General features: G+C 44.2%; 1 protein-coding gene across 1 annotated transcript in view; it reads right to left on the bottom strand.

The window, feature by feature from the left end:
- Window positions 1–20,363, bottom strand: part of LOC121546475 (voltage-dependent L-type calcium channel subunit alpha-1D-like) — a 30,395-nt gene extending 10,032 nt beyond the window's left edge. The window contains exons 1-22 of the mRNA XM_041857746.2: window positions 20,353–20,363; window positions 20,063–20,168; window positions 13,626–13,765; window positions 13,385–13,530; window positions 13,136–13,288; window positions 12,686–12,882; window positions 12,172–12,275; window positions 11,904–12,046; window positions 11,658–11,723; window positions 9,358–9,424; window positions 9,231–9,257; window positions 8,914–9,074; window positions 8,467–8,692; window positions 8,033–8,240; window positions 7,559–7,679; window positions 7,318–7,393; window positions 5,545–5,605; window positions 5,310–5,367; window positions 5,117–5,210; window positions 4,871–5,000; window positions 4,527–4,586; window positions 361–467 (exon numbers count right to left, since the gene is read on the bottom strand). Coding sequence (XP_041713680.1) covers window positions 361–467; window positions 4,527–4,586; window positions 4,871–5,000; window positions 5,117–5,210; window positions 5,310–5,367; window positions 5,545–5,605; window positions 7,318–7,393; window positions 7,559–7,679; window positions 8,033–8,240; window positions 8,467–8,692; window positions 8,914–9,074; window positions 9,231–9,257; window positions 9,358–9,424; window positions 11,658–11,723; window positions 11,904–12,046; window positions 12,172–12,275; window positions 12,686–12,882; window positions 13,136–13,288; window positions 13,385–13,530; window positions 13,626–13,765; window positions 20,063–20,168; window positions 20,353–20,363 — 2,462 coding nt within the window. The remainder of the gene's footprint in view (window positions 1–360; window positions 468–4,526; window positions 4,587–4,870; window positions 5,001–5,116; window positions 5,211–5,309; window positions 5,368–5,544; window positions 5,606–7,317; window positions 7,394–7,558; window positions 7,680–8,032; window positions 8,241–8,466; window positions 8,693–8,913; window positions 9,075–9,230; window positions 9,258–9,357; window positions 9,425–11,657; window positions 11,724–11,903; window positions 12,047–12,171; window positions 12,276–12,685; window positions 12,883–13,135; window positions 13,289–13,384; window positions 13,531–13,625; window positions 13,766–20,062; window positions 20,169–20,352) is intronic.
- Window positions 20,364–20,770: the final 407 nt, after the last annotated feature.

Consider the following 20,770-nt stretch of genomic DNA (forward strand, 5'->3'; position numbering starts at 1 on the left):
AGGAACTAATAATTTGTAAGTGAAGCAGCCGCATCCACATGTAGAAGAAGGCATCACACAGCGAGATCCAAACAACACAAACAAAGATTTTCACACATGTGAGAGGCCATTTCTCACTCACTACAAAAAGTGAATGAATATCTATTCTCTGGTTTTTGGAGATCCAACTGCAAGTGGAAACAGAAGTTAATGAGACTCCGGAGCCATCCGAATAACGAAGACATTATCGCCAAGTAAAGGTTAGTTGAAAGTTGTTGTACCATATTGTCAATGGACCCCCTGCTCGACATCAGGCACAATCTTTTAAGCTATACGCCGGAGGTTTGAGCCCGCTTGGCTAACATTCCGACAGATACTCACTGGAGGAAGAAGGACGCGAGAGACACACTGACAACCAGCAGGTCCAGGAGGTTGAAGGCATTCCTACAGAAGGAGCCAGGATGAAGGAATGCACCAAAAACCGTCACCTAGAGCGGGAGAAAAATCACAACAGTTAAGGGTGATTCATTCTAAATGGCACTTACACTGCCATGTGCACTCCAATATACGTTTATAGATAGACATAGAGTACAATTCAAAAGTTTGGACACACCTACTCATTCAACGGTTTTTCTTAATTTTTACTATTTTCTACATTGTAGAATATTAGTGAAGACATCAAAACTATGAAATAACACATATGGAATCATGTAGCAACCAAAAAAGTGTTAAACAAATTACAATATATTTTATATTTGAGATTCTTCAAAGAGCCACCCTTTGCCTTGATGACAGCTTTGCACACTCTTGGCATTCTCTCAACCAGCTTCACCTGGAATGGTTTTCCAACCGTCTTGAAGGAGTTCCCACATATGCTGAGCACTTGTTGGCTGCTGTTTTGACGTCTTCACTATTATTCTACAATGTAAAAAACTAGAAAATAAATAAAATAAACTTGAATGTGTAGGTGTGTCCAAACTTTTGACTGGTAGTGTATGCATGTATGTATGTATGTATGTATGTATGTATGTATGTATGTATGTATGTATGTATGTATGTATGTATGTATGTATGTATGTATGTATGTATGTATGTATGTATGTATGTATGTATGTATGTATGTATGTATGTATGTATATACACTGCTCAAAAAAATAAAGGGAACACTAAAATAACACATCCTAGATCTGAATGAATGAAATAATCTTATTAAATACTTTTTTCTTTACATAGCTGAATGTGCTGACAACAAAATCACACAAAAATGATCAATGGAAATCAAATTTATCAACCCATGGAGGTCTGGATTTGGAGTCACCCTCAAAATTAAAGTGGAAAACCACACTACAGGCTGATCCAACTTTGATGTAATGTCCTTAAAACAAGTCAAAATGAGGCTCAGTAGTGTGTGTGGCCTCCACGTGCCTGTATGACCTCCCTACAACGCCTGGGCATGCTCCTGATGAGGTGGAGGATGGTCTCCTGAGGGATCTCCTCCCAGACCTGGACTAAAGCATCCGCCAACTCCTGGACAGTCTGTGGTGCAACGTGGCGTTGGTGGATGGAGCGAGACATGATGTCCCAGATGTGCTCAATTGGATTCAGGTCTGGGGAACGGGCGGGCCAGTCCATAGCATCAATGCCTTCCTCTTGCAGGAACTGCTGACACACTCCAGCCACATGAGGTCTAGCATTGTCTTGCATTAGGAGGAACCCAGGGCCAACCGCACCAGCATATGGTCTCACAAGGGGTCTGAGGATCTCATCTCGGTACCTAATGGCAGTCAGGCTACCTCTGGCGAGCACATGGGGGGCTGTGCGGCCCCCCAAAGAAATGCCACCCCACACCATGACTGACCCACCGCCAAACCGGTCATGCTGGAGGATGTTGCAGGCAGCAGAACGTTCTCCACGGCCTCTCCAGACTCTGTCACGTCTGTCACATGTGCTCAGTGTGAACCTGCTTTCATCTGTGAAGAGCACAGGGCGCCAGTGTCGAATTTGCCAATCTTGGTGTTCTCTGGCAAATGCCAAACGTCCTGCACGGTGTTGGGCTGTAAGCACAACCCCCACCTGTGGACGTCTAGCCCTCATACCACCCTCATGGAGTCTGTTTCTGACCGTTTGAGCAGACACATGCACATTTGTGGCCTGCTGGAGGTCATTTTGCAGGGCTCTGGCAGTGCTCCTCCTGCTCCTCCTTGCACAAAGGCGGAGGTAGCAGTCCTGCTGCTGGGTTGTTGCCCTCCTACGGCCTCCTCCACGTCTCCTGATGTACTGGCCTGTCTCCTGGTAGCGCCTCCTTGCTCTGGACACTACGCTGACAGACACAGCAAACCTTCTTGCCACAGCTCGCATTGATGTTCCATCCTGGATGAGCTGCACTACCTGAGCCACTTGTGTGGGTTGTAGACTCCGTCTCATGCTACCACTAGAGTGAAAGCACCGCCAGCATTCAAAAGTGACCAAAACATCAGCCAGGAAGCATAGGAACTGAGAAGTGGTCTGTGGTCACCACCTGCAAAACCAGTCCTTTATTGGGGGTGTCTTGCTAATTGCCTATAATTTCCACCTGTTGTCTATTCCATTTGCACAACAGCATGTGAAATTGATTGTCAATCAGTGTTGCTTCCTAAGTGGACAGTTTGATTTCACAGAAGTGTGATTGACTTGGAATTACATTGTGTTGTTTAAGTGTTCCCTTAATTTTTTTGAGCAGTGTATATATCTATATCTATATATATATATACATACATACATACATACATACATACATACATACATACAGTGAGGGGAAAAAATATTTGATCCCCTGCTGATTTTGTACGTTTGCACCCTGACAAGGAAATGATCAGTCTATAGTTTTAATGGAAGGTTTATTTGAACAGTGAGAGACAGAATAACAACAAAATAAATCCAGAAAAACGCATGTCAAAAATTTTATCAATTGATTTGCATTTTAATGAGGGAAATAAGTATTTGACCCCTCTGCAAAACATGACTTAGTACTTGGTGGCAAAACCCTTGTTGGCAATCACAGAGGTCAGACGTTTCTTGTAGTTGGCCACCTGGTTTGCACACATCTCAGGAGGGATTTTGTCCCACTCCTCTTTGCAGATCTTCTCCAAGTCATTAAGGTTTCGAGCCTGACCTTTGGCAACTCGAACCTTCAGCTCCCTCCACAAATTTTCTATGGGATTAAGGTCTGGAGACTGGCTAGGCCACTCCAGGACCTTAATGTGCTTCTTCTTGAGCCACTCCTTTGTTGTCTTGGCCATGTGTTTTGGGTCATTGTCATGCTGGAACACCCATCCACGACCCATTTTCAACGCCCTGGCTGAGGGAAGGAGGTTCTCACCCAAGATTTGACGGTACATGGCCCCGTCCATCGTCCCTTTGATGCGGTGAAGTTGTCCTGTCCCCTTAGCAGAAAAACACCCCCAAAGCATAATGTTTCCACCTCCATGTTTGACGGTGGGGATGGTGTTCTTGGGGTCATTGGGAGCATTCCTCCTCCTCCAAACACGGCGAGTTGAGTTGATGCCAAAGAGCTTGATTTTGGTCTCATCTGATCACAACACTTTCACCAAGTTCTCCTCTGAATCATTCAGATGTTCATTGGCAAACTTCAGACGGGCCTGTATATGTGTTTTCTTGAGCAGGGGGACCTTGCGGGCGCTGCAGGATTTCAGTCCTTCACGGCGTAGTGTGTTACCAATTGTTTTCTTGGTGACTATGGTCCCAGCTGCCTTGAGGCCATTGACAAGATCCTCCCGTGTAGTTCTGGGCTGATTCCTGGGCTGATCATTGCAACTCCATGAGGTGAGATCTTGCATGGAGCCCCAGGCCGAGGGAGATTGACAGTTATTTTGTGTTTCTTCCATTTGCGAATAATCGCACCAACTGTTGTCACCTTTTCACCAAGCTGCTTGGCGATGGTCTTGTAGCCCATTCCAGCCTTGTGTAGGTCTACAATCTTGTCCCTGACATCCTTGGAGAGCTCTTTGGTCTTGGCCATGGTGGAGAGTTTGGAATCTGATTGATTGATTGCTTCTGTGGACAGGTGTCTTTTATACAGGTAACAAGCTGAGATTAGTAGCACTCCCTTTAAGAGTGTGCTCCTAATCTCAGCTCGTTACCTGTATAAAAGACACCTGGGAGCCAGAAATCTTTCTGATTGAGAGGGGGTCAAATACTTATTTCCCTCCATTAAAATGCAAATCAATTTATAAAATTTTTGACATGCGTTTTTCTGGATTTTTTTGTTCTTGTTCTGTCTCTCACTGTTCAAATAAACCTACCATTAAAATTATAGACTGATCATTTCTTTGTCAGTGGGCAAACGTACAAAATCAGCAGGGGATCACATACTTTTTTCCCTCACTGTAGGTGTGTCCAACCTTTTGACTGGTACTGTATATCTACTGCCTGAAGGAAAGATAGCCTATGCAGATCATTGTCAATTCACAATGAAGTAATATTCCAAAATTTCGTATAATCCCAAAAGTGCTTTGTCCATTTAATCTGCATATCTGGTCACATTTTACCTTCAGTATGATTTCCACAGTGAATATGGAAGTGAATGCATAATCAGCGTAGCCAAGCATCTGAGGATAGAGAAGATATCCTATGTCAGCATTATGACAACAATACAGAAACACTATTTGGTGGTGGGCGGTGTAAGGTGAGTATGAGAACAGCAGTTTTGGTTGAAACCATTGAGCAGTGAGGGTAGATGTATGGTAGTTGAGTGAGAGTGTGAACGGTAGTTTTGAATGCCAGTTATAGACTATAGATATTGATTGGGCGCTAGGTAGTGCTTGGTTGTGAGGGCGGGACTGACTGTTGGCAGAGTAGATATCTAGAGGCTGTTTTTTTTTTGTTGCCTTACGTTGTTCCTAAAGGAGTGAGCTCTGATTGGATCCTCAGCGGCCAGAGAAATACTACTGGCGATGATGAAGACGAGGATGAGGTTGGTGAAGTAGGAGTGGTGGATGAGATTGTGACAGGCCACTCGAAGGCTGAGGGGAGAGGAGAGACCATGCAAGTGATATGGGTGCTCTGAAATGGCACACAATTCCCTATATAGTGCACTACTTTTGACCAGGGCCCATAGGGCTCTGTGGCTGTGACTTACCAATTTCTCTTTCCAAGAATGAAGAAGGAGCTCCCATCTGGAATGGGTTCAATCTTCTCTTTTGGAGCGGATTCAGGCTTCACAGGCATGATTCCTAGAGAGGGGAGTTGATCAGATCAGCAGATTTAGAGAACAATCCATGTATCACACAGTCTGATAAGAATCCTTCTGAGGTGTATGGAACGACACTTACCCTCCAGACCCTCGATGGCTCTCAACTCCTCATTCTCCTCCCAGTCATCCATCTCATTCTGCACAAGGAAAAAATAAATGCAAACATTAGATTATTTTTTATCTTGAAAACACTGAGGAGCACAGACACTCCTTCTGAACCATTATCAGCTGGAGAAAGTTGCAGCCCATAAGAGTAGCTGCAGTAGAAAATATTGTAGTGTATTTGTCCCCTGAAACAACATCTAGGTACATACCGCCGCATCTTCCTCTTTGTCTTCATCTTCGTCCCAGTCCTCTTCATCATCCTTTTTCTCTCTGCAAAACCATTCATTCACCACTTTGTTTTTCTTCACCATCTACTTATTGTCCTTATTACTGATTCTATTTAGCTACAGTGCATTCTGAAAGTATTCAGACCCCTTTACTTTTTCCAATGGATTAAATAGTTTTTTCCCCTCATCAATCTACACACAATACCCCATAATGACAAAGTCAAAACAGGTTTTTAGACATTTTTGCAAATGTATTACAAATACAAACGGAAAATACCTTATTTACATAAGTATTCAGACCCTTTGCTATGAGACTCGAAACTGACCTCAGGTGCATCTTGTTTCCATTGATCATCCTTGAGATGTTTCTACAATTTGATTTGAGTCCACCTGTGGTAAATTCAATTGATTGGACATGATTTGGATATATAGGTCCCACAGATGACAGTGCATGTGAGAGCAAAAACCAAGCCATGAGGTTGAAGGATTTGTCCGTAGAGCTCCGAGACAGGATTATGTCGAGGCACAGATCTGGTGAAGGTACCAAAACATTTCTGCAGCATTGAAGGTCCCCAAGAACACAGTGGCCTCCATCATTCTTAAATGGAAGAAGTTTGGAACCACTAAGACTCTTCCGAGAGCTGGCCGCCCGGCCAACTGAGAAATCGGGCGAGAAAGGCCTTGGTCAGGGAGGTGACCAAGAACCCAATGGTCACTCTGACAGAGCTTCAGAGTTCCTCTGTGGAGATGGGAGAATCTTCCAGAAGGACAACAATTTCTGCAGCACTCCACCAATCAGGCCTTTATGGTAGAGTGACCAGACGGAAGCCTCTCCTCAGTCAAAGGAACATGACAGCCCGCTTGGAGTTTGCCAATAGGCATGTAAAGGACTCTCAGTCCATAAGAAACAAGATTCTCTGGTCTGATGAAACCAAGATTGAACTCTTTGGCCTGAATGCTAAGCGTCACGTCTGGAGGAAACCTGGCACCATCCCTACGGTGAAGCAGGATGGTGTCAGCATCATGCTGTGGGGATGTTTTTCAGCGGCAGGGACTGGAAGACTAGTCAGGATCGAGGGAAAGATGAACGGAGCAAAGGACAGAGAAATCCTTGATGAAAACATGCTCCAGAGCGCTCAGGACCTCAGACTGGGCCTAAGGTTCACCTTCCAACAGGACAACGACCCTAAGCACACAGCCAAGACAACGCAGGAGTGGCTTCGGGACAAGTCTCTGAATGTCCTTGAGTGGCCCAGCCAGAGTCCGGACTTGAACCCGATCAAACATCTCTGGAGAGAACTGAAAATAGCTGTGCAGTGACGCTACCCATCCAACCTAACAGAGCTTGAGAGGATCTGCAGAGAAGAATGGAAGAAACTCCCCAAATACAGGTGTGCCAGGCTTGTAGCGTCATACCCAAGAAGACGCAAGGCTGTAATTGCTGCCAAAGGTTCTTCAACAAAGTACTGAGTAAAGGGTCTAAATACTTATGTAAATGTGATTTTATTTTATTTTATTTCTAATACATTTTCAAAAAAGTCTAAAAACCAATTTTTGCTTTGTCATTATGGGGTATTGTGTGTAGATTGATGAGGGGGAATAAACAATTTAATCCATTTTAGAATAAGGCTGTAATGTAACAAAATGTGGGAAAAGTCAAAGGGTGTGAATACTTTCCGAATGCACTGTATGTCTAGTAATATACCCAGACCATCAAATTATCCATTTTATTCGTTTGGATTTTGTGATACTTACTCTACTTGCTTTTTTCCACCATCTCCACCTGCCAAGTTGTCCACAGCGATAGCCAAGAAGACATTGAGCAGGATATCTGATCAAGAGATATTAAGGAATTGACCAAGAGCTTGAGAACATCAGTGAATACAGATCTTATAGAGTACAGTCTGTATTGATAGAGGTTTGTGTACATTGAATGGCATTGTAGAAATGCAAGTTATATAATAACTCTCTCTTTCTTGGTTAACAGAAAGGATACAGTTGCCGACAACAAAGAGGGAGACGAAATAGATACACACAATCATCTGTGGGAAGACTGGCCCGCCATAAGCCATGATCCCATCATACATTACAGCATTCCAGTCCTCTCCTGTAAGGATCTACAGAGGAGAAAATGAGAGGGAGGGAGGGAGGGAGGGAGGGAGGGAGGGAGGGAGGGAGAGAGAGGGAGAGAGAGAGAGAGAGAGAGAGAGAGAGAGAGAGAGAGAGAGAGAGAGAGAGAGAGAGAGAGAGAGAGAGAGAGAGAGAGAGAGAGAGAGAGAGAGAGAGAGAGAGAGAGAGAGAGAGAGAGAGAGAGAGAGAGAGAGAGAGAGAGAGAGAGAGAGAGAGAGAGAGAGAGAGAGAGAGAGAGAGAGAGAGAGAGAGAGAGAGAGAGAGAGAGAGAGAGGCTGTAATGAAAAGTGCAAGCATGTAGAATTCGATAGTAGTGTGAGGAGTGTTAGAATTATTTCACCTGGAAGCAGGTGAGCAGGGCCTGGGGGAAAGTGTCGAACGTGCTTCTCTTCATCTGAGTCTCATCAAAGTTGAATTTGCCCCCAAACAGCTGCATCCCCAGCAGGGAGAAGATGATGAGGAAGAGGAAGAGCAGGAGCAGCAGGGAGCAGATAGCCTTCATGGAGTTGAGCAGTGAATTGACCAGGCCTGACAGGGCTGCCCAGTGCCTAAACAGGAGACAGACGGTTTCAGTGTTTGAGGGTAAAGAATCAAGGTATGCAGTAGCCTTCCATACTGAATGCATGCATGAAATGTATCAATTGCAGAGTGACATTCCAGATAGTTCTTTCAGAAGTGCATTTTAATTTGCATAGCAGCGTATTCCGGAAAGATCTGGGACCAAGCTAGCAAGACAGACCAAACAGATCTGGGCCCAGGCTAGCAGTTACTGACCGTGTGACTTTGAACACCCTGAGCAGGCGGACGCAGCGCAGCACAGAGATGCCGATGGGAGGGATGATCTCCAACTCAACCAAGACCGTCTCCAGGATGCCACCACACACCACGAAGCAGTCGAAGCGGTTAAACAGAGCCATGAAGTGAATTTGGAAACCGAAACTGTACATCTTTAACAGCATCTCCAGCGTGAACAACATCAACAGGATCTTATTGGCCCGCTCTGAAGAAAAGACAGAGAAAATAAAGGTTATTTATTTATATATTTTTTATTTGTATTTTTTCCTGATGTCTATGTCACCATGCTGAATTAGGGAGAAATTACATAGAGAAAATGAGAGAGGGGAGGAGGACATGCGGAAACAAATAGAAAAGAACAGATACAGGTAGGTGGAGAGAGAAAGAATAACAGGAAGAGAAGTAGAGAGGAAAGTGTATCCTAACCCTGCATCTCAGTGAGCCACTTGGGCTGGCCGTAGTGTTCAGAGGCACTGGCTGCAGTGTTGAGAAACACCAGAACAAGCACCAGCCAGTAGAAGTTCTGGGATTTGACTGCTACACGACAGTTCTTCCGAAAGGCATGGTTCAGTTGGCATAGCTGTTCACTGAGTGAAGAGAGAAACAGGAGACACGTTATAGTAGGAGCGGAAGGGTCAGAAACCGGCTTTGTCAAACGTCTGTAGTGTAGAGTACTTTCTCATTAAAAAACTGAAAATAAAACATTATTGTATATATTCTTAGAGCTATCCTGCTCAATTTACCAGAAACTGTTGGCCATCATTTTAGCCCTGCAAAAAAAGGATAAAGAACCATTACATGACAACATTGATAACAATGACATCTAATTAACAAATAATGAATTTCAAATACATTTGTTTATTTCCTTACATAAGAGATGCGCAGCAGCCATTGTCGTCATCGAGATATGCTTCAAATTCAGAGTCTGAATCCGATTCTGTTGAACACAAAGCAAAGCCATAGATTAGATTACAGAGAGCCAAGTAGTACAAATCAAATCAAATCAAATTGTATTTGTCACATGCGCCGAATACAACAGGTGTAGACCTTACCGTGAAATGCTTACTTACAAGCCCTTAACGAACAGTGCAGAGTGAGAAAATATTTGCTAAATAAAATAAAGTAAAATAAAAAAGTTACACAATAAAATAACAATAACGAGGCTATATACAGGGGGTACCGGTTCCAAGTCAATGTGTGGGGGTACTTTTGGACCTAGACATGGTGCTCCAGTACCGCTTGCCGTGCGGTAGCAGAGAGAACAGTCTATAACTAGGGTTGCTGGAGTCTTTGACATATTTTAGGGCCTTCCTCTGACACCGCCTGGTATAGAGATCCTGGATGGCAGGAAGCTTGGCCCCAGTGATGTACTGGGCCATACGCACTACACTCTGTAGCGCCTTACGGTCAGATGCCGAGCAGTTGCCATACCAGGCGGTGATGCAACCAGTCAGGATGCTCTCGATGGTGCAACTGTATAACTTTTTGAGGATCTGAGGACCCATGCCAAATCAGTCTCCTGAGGGGGAATATGCGTTGTCGTGCCCCCTTCACGACTGTCCTGGTGTGTTTGGACCATGATAGTTTGTTGGTGATGTGGACACCAAGGAACTTGAAGCTCTTGACCCGCTCCACTACAGCCCCGTCGATGTGAATGGGGGCGTGCTCGGCCCTCCTTTTCCTGTAGTCCATGATCAGCTCCTTTGTCTTGATCACGTTGAGGGAGAGGTTGTTATCCTGGCACCACACTGCAAGGTCTCTGACCTCCTCCCTATAGACTGTCTTATCGTTGTCAGTGATCAGGCCTACCAATGTTGTGTCGTCAGCGTGGCAAATGTGTTGTTGCCTACCCTTACCACCTGGGGGCGACCCGTCAGGAAGTCCAGGATCCAGTTGCAGAGGGAGGTGTTTAGTCACAGGGTTCTTAGCTTAGTGATGAGCTTTTAGGGCACTATGGTGTTGAATGCTGAGCTGTAGTTAATGAACAGCATTCTCACGTAGGTATTCCTTTTGTCCAGGTGGGAGAGGGCAGTGTGGAGTGCTATAGAGATTGCGTCATCTGTGGATCTGTTGGGGCAGTATGCGAATTGGAGTGGTTCTAGGGTTTCTGGGATGATGGTGTTGATGTCAGCCATGACCAGCCTTTCAAAGCACTTCATAGCTACAGATGTGAGTGCTATGGGGCAGTAGTCATTTAGGTAGGTTACCTTGGCGTTCTTGGGCACAGGGACTATGTTGGCTTCTTGAAACATGTAGGTATTACAGACTCGGTCAGGGACATGTTGAAAATGTCAGTGAAGAAACTTGCCAGTTGGTCAGCGCATGCTCTGAGTACACGTCCTGGTAATCCGTCTGGCTCTGCGGCCTTGTGAATGTTGACCTGTTTAAAGGTCTTACTCACATCGGCTACAGAGAGAGTGATCACACAGAACAGCTGGTGCTCTCATGTATGCTTCAATGTTGCTTGCATCGAAGCGAGCATTAGTGGCATTTAGCTCGTCTGGTAGGCTCGTGTCACTGGGCAGCTTGTGGCTGGGCTTCCCTTTGTAATCTGTAATAGTTTGCAAGCCCTGCCACATCCGATAATCGTCAGTGCCGGTGTAGTAGGATTCAATCTTAGTCCTGTATTGACGCTTTGCCTGTTTGATGGTTGGTCTGAGGGCATAGCGGGATTTCTTATAAGCGTCCGGATTAGTGTCCCGCTCCTTTAGCTGTTGCCTGTAATCCATGACTTCTGGTTGGGATATGTACACTGTGGGGACGACGTCATCGATGCACTTATTGATGAAGCCGGTGACTGATGTGGTATACTCCTCAATGCCATCGGATGAATCCCAGAACATATTCCAGTCTGTGCTAGCAAAACATTCCTGTAGCTTAGCATCTGCATCATCTGACCACTTCCGTATTGAGTGAGTCACTGGTACTTCCTGCTTTAGTTTTTGCGTCTAAGCAGGAATCAGGAGGATATAACTATGGTCAGATTTGCCAAATGGAGGGCGAGGGAGAGTGTTGTACGCGTCTCTGTGTGTGGAGTGAAGGTGGTCTAGAGTTTTTTTTTCCTCTGGATGCACATGTGACATGCTGGTAGAAATGAGGTAAAACTGATTTCAGTTTTCCTGCGTTACTACACAGACAGTAACAGTGAGAAGAGTGACAAATCATCATACCTCCGTCCTCGCTGTGTTTATACCAGCCAAACTTCTTCATCATTTTCTTCTTGGCAACAGCAGCACCTTGTTAGGAGACAAAGGAAAGGTTGACTATATGGGTGCAAGGCTGTGTTTGTCTGCGTGTGCATTTATTTGTTTGTGTGTGTGTTTATATTTGTATGTATGTGTGTGTGTGTGTGTGTGTGTGTGTGTGTGTGTATATATATATATATATGTGTGTCTCAGTCAGTCAGTTAACCATACGTTTATTTCCTTCCTCATCCACATCCTCGGCCTCGATGAGCCAGTCCATGTAGCCACACATGTCCTCCTCCATCTGCTTCTTATTCTGGGCGTCCTGCAGCTCTCCACGAGCCACAGCCTTCTCTCTTTCCTTGGAGAACTCGCTACACACAGAGACACACGTACAGATGCACATGTAGAGGGTCAGCACACAATCTATACTCGGTTAAGGCCTTCACACACAAATGTAAAACAAGACAAACATACACACAAACTTCCACTCACTCACCCGCTCAACACTCCCAATACAAGGTTGAGTACGAAAAACGAGCCAAATATGACCAGAGAGACAAAGTACACCCAGGGCATCTCAAAGCCTATTGCATCGTTCATCTGCAGGAATACAGAAAGAGACAGAGGGAGATTAAGCATGGTTAATCGTGCTTCTACATCTGCATTGCTTGCTCTTTGGGGTTTTAGGCTGGGTTTCTGTAGAAGCACTTTGTGACAACTGCTGATGTAAAAAGGGCTTTATAAATACATTTGATTGATTGATTGATAGATTATCAGACACTGTTTTATATTTATATTAAGATAGATCATTTAAGTAAAATTAAATCAGAGGAGTAGTTAAGAATAGGAAGAAAGAAAAGTCCTAGGGCTGCATCCAAAATGGCATCCTTTTCCCTATGTAGTGCACTACTTTGACCAGGTCCACAGGTCTCCGGTCAAAAGTAACGCACTATAGGGAATAGGGTACCATTTATGATGCAGCCAACAAAGAAAAGAGAGGCTGATGTTACCCAGTATAGCACATCGGTCCAGCCCTCCATGGTGATACACTGGAACACAGTCAGCATGGCAAAAAATATGTTGTCAAAATTAGTGATCCCGCCATTAGGCCCCTCCCACGGTCCTCTGCACTCTGTCCCATTGCCCACACAATCGCGCCCATTTCCAGCAAACGCACACGGTGTGGGGTCATCATCCACGTTCAGTTCTGGGAGAGAGGACAACATGAGGAGGTCACTCAACGTGACAAATGTCTTAGTCCTCTTAGTAAAAAGATGGAAATCTTCCAAAGCATTAGGTGATAACAAACTTTTATGTAAATAACTTGTTTACCCCTGTCTGCGTACAATGACTCAAATGTAACTCTTTAATATAGTGTTAGGGTGTGTATGTACAGTATGGAGCAGTGTATGTACAGTACAGTACAGTATACTTGTTTGTGTTGTAAGTGAAGTTTGTACCTGTGCCCATGTAGAAACAGGTCTTGTGCATCCTGCCGAGGAAGAGCTCCAGACCGATAATGGCATAGATGATGATGACAAACATGACCAGCAGACCAATGTGGAGCAGGGGAACCATGGCTTTCATGATGGAGTTCAAGACAATCTGGAGACCTGGACAAACACACACGCACACACACATACACACAGCAGAGAGATGAGTTTTACTGAAACACACACACACACACAAACACACACACGCAAACTTACTGGGCACACCAGACACCAGCCTAAGGGGTCGCAGCACCCTGAAGGCTCTGAGAGCTTTGACATCTAGTCCTCCTGGTTTGCCTGCTGCGTGGTGGGCCTCTCCAGGCTTGTGGTCGGCTGTGCCCTCAGCAACCACACTGAACAACCTGCAACAACAGCCGCACAACAACAATACAGCTAAAACACCATAAACAGAAAGGAGGGGGCAACAGAAGAGGAATGGAGACATGAGCTAGCGTACCCGACGACAACGATGACAAAATCAAGCAAATTCCAGCCACTGCGGATGTAGGCGCTAGGGTGCATGACCAAGCCATAAGCCAGGATCTTAGTGAAGGTTTCAATGGTGAAGATGACCAGGAAGACGTACTCTACTTGTTCCTGCACTCACAGAGAGGGAGAAGACAGCATGGTCAAATATACATACTTCCTAATTTGTCTGTTACTGTAATCAGTCAAGAGCAAAGACAACTGTTGGGAAAATGAGGTAAAGACATTTTACAAGATGTCTGTGGATGTTCATAATGCAGGGTTAATATCCGACTAATATCCAAATTCATATATTATATTTAGGGATGTAATGTTTCATGTTGATATATCTACTGCATGTGGGGTGGCAAGGAAGGCAGGCACTGTCACGTTGACGGTTTATACGGTACATGTATACTGTAGGTCTAAATTAGTGCACAGGAATAGGGAGCCATTTTGGAAGTAGCCATAGTCTGTCCTATAGGTAGTGATTACAGTAGCTTCAGCCCTGTTAACTTACTGCCTAAAACAGGTTTAATAAGCCAGTCACTAGAGCGCTAGTCAGTAACCCTTGGACTAATGCTTCTTAATGCTGCTAATCTCTGGCACCACAGTCGCTAGGCATCAGGCTGGAATAGGAATGCAGCCAAAACCTGGCTATAGCATCGTGGTCAAACAAGGTGATGTGACAGATTAGAAGGTCAATATACAGTACCTTAACTATGGAACGATAAACTGTAGTATAATGAATGAATGAAGACAGCGATTGCTTCATTCTATTCAACTCAGGACAGCTGAAGTCCCTGAAGTGAGGACCATTACCATATAAGTATTTATTAACACAATTCTAAGAGGCATTGTATGTGTCCATGTACATACACTACATAACCAAAAGAATGTGGACACCTGCTCGTTGAACATCTCTCTCCAAAATCATGGGCATTAATATGGAGTTGGTCTCCCCTTTGCTGCTATAACAGCCTTCACTCTTCCAGAAAGGCTTTCCACTAGATGTTGGAACATTTCTGCGGGGACTTGCTTCCATTCAGCCATTACTGAGGTCGGGCACTGATGTTGGGCGATTAGGCCTGGCTCACAGTCGGCGTTCCAATTAATCCCCCAAAAAAGGTATAATGGGTTTGCACTCCAAAAAATATTTTTGTTTGTCTGAATTTGCGGGTTTTACGCACCAGCCAAGCTTCTGGGAGAGCGTGATGGTTCTCTTTTGATGAGGCATTCCAATTCATCCCAATGTGTTCGATGAGGTTGAGGTCAGGGCTCTGTGCAGGCCAGTCAAGTTGTTCCACACCGATCTCGACAAACCACTTCTGTATGGGCCTCGCTTTGTGTACGGCGGCATTGTCATGCTGAAATAGGAAAGGGCCTTCCCCAAACTGTTGCCACAAAGTTGGAAGCACAGAATTGTCTAGAATGTCATTGTATACTGTAGTGTTAAGATTTCCCTTCACTGGAACTAAGGTACCTAGCCCGAAACATGAAAAACAGCCCCAAACCATTATTCCTCCACCACCAAACTTCACAGTTGGCACTATGCATTCGGGCAGGTAGCGTTCGCCTGGCATCCGCCAAACCCAGATTTGTCAGTCGGACTGCCAGATGGTGAAGCATGATTCATCACTCCAGAGAACACGTTTCCACTGCTCCAGATTCCAATGGCGGCGAGCTTTACACCACTCCAGCCGATGCTTGGCATTCTGCATGGTGATCTTAGGCTTGTGTGCAGCTGCTCTGCCATGGAAACCCATTTTATGAAGCTCCCGACAAACAGTTACAGTGAGGGAAAAAAGTATTTGATCCCCTGCTGATTTTGTACGTTTGCCCACTGACAAAGAAATGATCAATCTATAATTGTAATGGTAGGTTTATTTGAACAGTGAGAGACAGAATAACAACAACAAAAATCCAGAAAAACGCATGTCAAAAATGTTATAAATTGAATTGCATTTTAATGAGGGAAATAAGTATTTGACCCCCTCTCAATCAGAAAGATTTCTGGCTCCCAGGTGTCTTTTATACAGGTAACGAGCTGAGATTAGGAGCACACTCTTAAAGGGAGTGCTCCTAATCTCAGCTTGTTACCTGTATAAAAGACACCTGTCCACAGAAGCAATCAATCAGATTCCAAACTCTCCACCATGGCCAAGACCAAAGAGCTCTCCAAGGATGTCAGGGACAAGATTGTAGACCTACACAAGGCTGGAATGGGCTACAAGACCATCGCCAAGCAGCTTGGTGAGAAGGTGACAACAGTTGGTGTGATTAATCGCAAATGGAAGAAACACAAAAGAACTGTCAATCTCCCTCGGCCTGGGGCTCCATGCAAGATCTCACCTCGTGGATTTGCAATGATCATGAGAACGGTGAGGAATCAGCCCAGAACTACACGGGAGGATCTTGTCAATGATCTCAAGGCAGCTGGGACCATAGTCACCAAGAAAACAATTGGTAACACACTACGCCGTGAAGGACTGAAATCCTGCAGCGCCCGCAAGGTCCCCCTGCTCAAGAAAGCACATATACAGGCCCGTCTGAAGTTTGCCAATGAACATCTGAATGATTCAGAGGAGAACTGGGTGAAAGTGTTGTGGTCAGATGAGACCAAAATCGAGCTCTTTGGCATCAACTCAACTCGCCGTGTTTGGAGGAGGAGGAATGCTGCCTATGACCCCAAGAACACCATCCCCACCGTCAAACATGGAGGTGGAAACATTATGCTTTGGGGGGTGTTTTTCTGCTAAGGGGACAGGACAACTTCACCGCATCAAAGGGACGATGGACGGGGCCATGTACCGTCAAATCTTGGGTGAGAACCTCCTTCCCTCAGCCAGGGTATTGAAAATGGGTCGTGGATGGGTATTCCAGCATGACAATGACCCAAAACACACGGCCAAGGCAACAAAGGAGTGGCTCAAGAAGAAGCACATTAAGGTCCTGGAGTGGCCTAGCCAGTCTCCAGACCTTAATCCCATAGACAATCTGTGGAGGGAGCTGAAGGTTCGAATTGCCAAACGTCAGCCTCGAAACCTTAATGACTTGGAGAAGATCTGCAACGAGGAGTGGGACAAAATCCCTCCTGAGATGTGTGCAAACCTGGTGGCCAACTACAAGAAACGTCTGACCTCTGTGATTGCCAACAAGGGTTTTGCCACCAAGTATGTTTTGCAGAGGGGTCAAATACTTATTTCCCTCATTAAAATGCAAATCAATTTATAACATTTTTGACATGCGTTTTTCTAGATTTTGTTGTTGTTATTCTGTCTCTCACTGTTCAAATAAACCTACCATTAAAATTATAGACTGATAATGTCTTTGTCAGTGGGCAAACGTACAAAATCAGCAGGGGATCAAATACTTTTTTCCTTCACTGTATTGTGCTGCCGTTGCTTTCTAGAGGCAGTTTGGAACTCGGTAGTGAGAGTTGCAACGAGGACAGATGATTTTTATGTGCTACGCGCTTCAGCACTCGGCGGTCCCGTTCTGTGAGCTTGTGTGGCCTACCACTTTGCTGCTGAGTCGTTGTTGCTTCTAGACGTTTCCACTTCACAATAACACCACTTACAGTTGACCGGGGCAGCTCTAGCAGGGCAGAAATTTGACTAACTGACTTGTTGGAAAGGTGGCATCCTATGACGGTGCCACGTTGAAAGACACTGAGCTCTTCAGTGAGGCCATTCTACTGCCAATGTTTGTCTATGGAGATTGCATGGCTGTGTGCTCGATTTTATACACGTCAGCAATGGATGTGGCTGAAACAGCTAAATCCACTAATTTGACGGGGTGTCCACATACTTTTGTATATATAGTGTATGTTATGTTTGAGTGTTAATGTGCTGTAAATCACTGTAAAGTTTTCATACTGGAATCACTATAGTAGAGAGGGGGGTATTACAGTGAAGCCTCAGACTTCAGCCTGAGTTCCCCTCCACAAGTCTAATCCAATAAAGGGATCCACGGCGGAGGGACATAATTACAGTACTTACCAACCACTCTCCTGCCCCACAGCCAAGCAGATGGACTAGACAGACTCAGCATGATGAGGTAGTGTACTACCCCCCATCCCCACACTCCACTCCCATTCGAGGAATTCCCTCAAGGGTATTCTAATAAAATATCACTCTACTAAAAGATTACATTGTCTAAAAGATTTACATTGTCCACCCCCATATCTCTACCTCTAAATTCCTTGCTTTATTCTGCTCATGTAGGCCTTTTTGTTTATTATGAGTGAGCTATAGTTGAAGTCGGAAGTTTACGTACACCTTAGCCAAATACATTTAAACTCAATTTTTCACAATTCCTGACATTTAATCCTAGTAACAATTCCCTGTCTTAGGTCAGTTAGGATCACCACTTTATTTTAAGAATGTGAAATGTCAGAATAATAGTAGAGAGAATTATTTATTTCAGCTTTTATTTCCTTCATCACATTCCCAGTGGGTCAGAAGTTTACATACACTCAACTAGTATTTGGTAGCATTGCCTTTAAATTGTTTAACTTGGGTCAAACGTTTTGGGTAGCCTTCCACAAGCTTCCCACAATAAGTTGGGTGAATTTTTGCCCATTCCTCCTGACAGAGCTGGTGTAACTGAGTCAGGTTTGTAGGCCTCCTTGCTCGCACACGCTTTTTCAGTTCTGCCCACAACATTTCTATAGGATTGAGGTCAGGGCTTTGTGATGGCCACTCCAATACCTTGACTTTGTTGTCCTTAAGCCATTTTGCCACAACTTTGGAAGTATGCTTGGGGTCATTGTCCATTTGGAAGACCCATTTGCGACCAAGCTTTAACTTCCTGACTGATGTCTTGAGATGTTGCTTCAATATACCCACATAATTTTCCTTCCTCATGATGTCATCTATTTTGTGAAGTGCACCAGTCCCTCCTGCAGAAAAGCACCCCCACAGCATGATGCTGCCACCCCCATGCTTCATGGTTGGGATGGTGTTCTTCGGCTTGCAAGCAACCCCCTTTTTCCTCCAAACATAACGATGGTAATTATGGCCAAACAGTTCTATTTTTGTTTCATCAGACCAGAGGACATTTCTCCAAAAAGTACGATCTTTGTCCCCATGTGCAGTTGCAAACCGTAGTCTGGCTTTATTATGGCAGTTTTGGAGCAGTGGCTTCTTCCTTGCTGAGCGGCCTTTCAGGTTATGTCGATATAGGACTTGTTTTACTGTGGATATAGATACTTTTGTACCTGTTTCCTCCAGCATCTTCACAAGGTCCCTTGTTGTTGTTCTGGGATTGATTTGCACTTTTCGCACCAAAGTACGTTCATCTCTAGGAGACAGAACGCGTCTCCTTCCTGAGCGGTATGACGGCTGCGTGGTCCCATGGTGTTTATACTTGCGTACTATTGTTTGTACAGATGAACGTGGTACCTTCAGGCATTTGGAAATTGCTCCCAAGGATGAACCAGACTTGTGGAGGTCTACCATTTTTTTCTGAGGTCTTGACTGATTTCTTTTGATTTTCCCATGATGTCAAGCAAAGAGGCACTGAGTTTGAAGGTAGGCCTTGAAATACATCCACAGGTACACCTCCAATGGACTCAAATGATGTCAATTAGCCTATCAGAAGCTTCTAAAGCCATGACATCATTTTCTGGAATTTTTCAAGCTGTTTAAAGGCACAGTCAACTTAGTGTATGTAAACTTCTGACCCACTGGAATTGTGGTACAGTGAATTATAAGTGAAATAATCTGTCTGTAAACAATTGTTGAAAAAATTACTTGTGTCATGCACAAAGTAGATGTCCTAACCGACTTGCCAAAACTATAGTTGGTTAACAAGACATTTGTGAAGTGGTTGAAAAACGAGTTTTAATGACTCCAACCTAAGTATATGTAAACTTCCGACTTCAACTGGATAACCAGTGCCTATGAGAGCAGAGACATATATAGACTATTTGGAATTGTAATCTATAACAGATCACAGATCAGGTTCGAGGGGCTTGACGTGGTGATGGAGTCAGACCCCCAACTTTTCCTCTTTAACACTATTATGGTTTAGGATTACACCCCTAACTTCTCTGAAACTGTTGTAATCTACCTGTTTTCCATAGTATTTTGATACATCCTTTGATATGCTACATCTCACGACGAGGCTTCCAGGCTTTTCTGATCGCCTTTCGTCAATTGATTCAATTGACATGGGTTCAAATATATTTGAAATTGTTCAAATACTTTGAGCATTTGCTTGAGTCCCAGGTGGGTTTTGCACTTTAAGGAGCATTCCACTGATTCAATTGCGCCAAGCAAGCTAAATTAAGCAGATTTCAAATATCTCTATTTTAACCCAGGTTTGGTCCTTATATAGCACTCCCAAAATAACCCTCTCTTCAGCCTCTATGATCTCCCTGACTGACACCTCAGCCTCTGTATCAGCCGCCTTGCACCAACTCACCAAGTTGTGGTTGGTGGAATTGGAGTCCTCCTCTGGGAAGGGTTTAGATACACCCAGGGCCACACAGTTGGCAAAGATAGCAAGTAGAATGAAAATATCAAAAGGTCTGCAGGACCACAGTTAAGGGTAAACACTAAACATCACATTGAACGCATCATTGATTTACAGTTTTTCTCAATCGCGTACAAGCAATTTTTGGATCTGTGTTGAAACGTATCTACAGCAGAACAGCAATGATCAAATGTTCAAATACATTTACAGAACTTCTGATCATTTTCTTGCCTTAGTACCTGACATGCATATCTTAGCCCACTTTTTGCCAAACTTTAAATACAAATGTCATCAGTGAATACAACATTCAGTGTTAAGTGTTTTGTTCACAGACTATAACACATTGGCAGTGTGGACATGCAGAGATGCAGCAAATGAAGTTGGGTTACTTCTAAGTAACTTTGGGTTACTCCTAAGTCCTCATTTCCAACATTTTGACCTTCCATTATAGTAGGGCCGGGACGATATCAGTATCGCAATATTTTTTCCGTGGCAAAAATGAAACCACAAAGCAGCTCTCACTCTTTGGTCCTTTACAAACCTGCTGTATGTAAAATAGTGTGTACTATAGCTTTAAAATAAATAAATGTGATTCTGAATGACAACATAATGATATTTGTTTCCAACATTAGGGCTGTTTTCCTAAAGAAGATAAAT

Source organism: Coregonus clupeaformis, chromosome 30, assembly GCF_020615455.1.
Source record: "Coregonus clupeaformis isolate EN_2021a chromosome 30, ASM2061545v1, whole genome shotgun sequence".
NCBI lineage: Eukaryota > Metazoa > Chordata > Actinopteri > Salmoniformes > Salmonidae > Coregonus > Coregonus clupeaformis.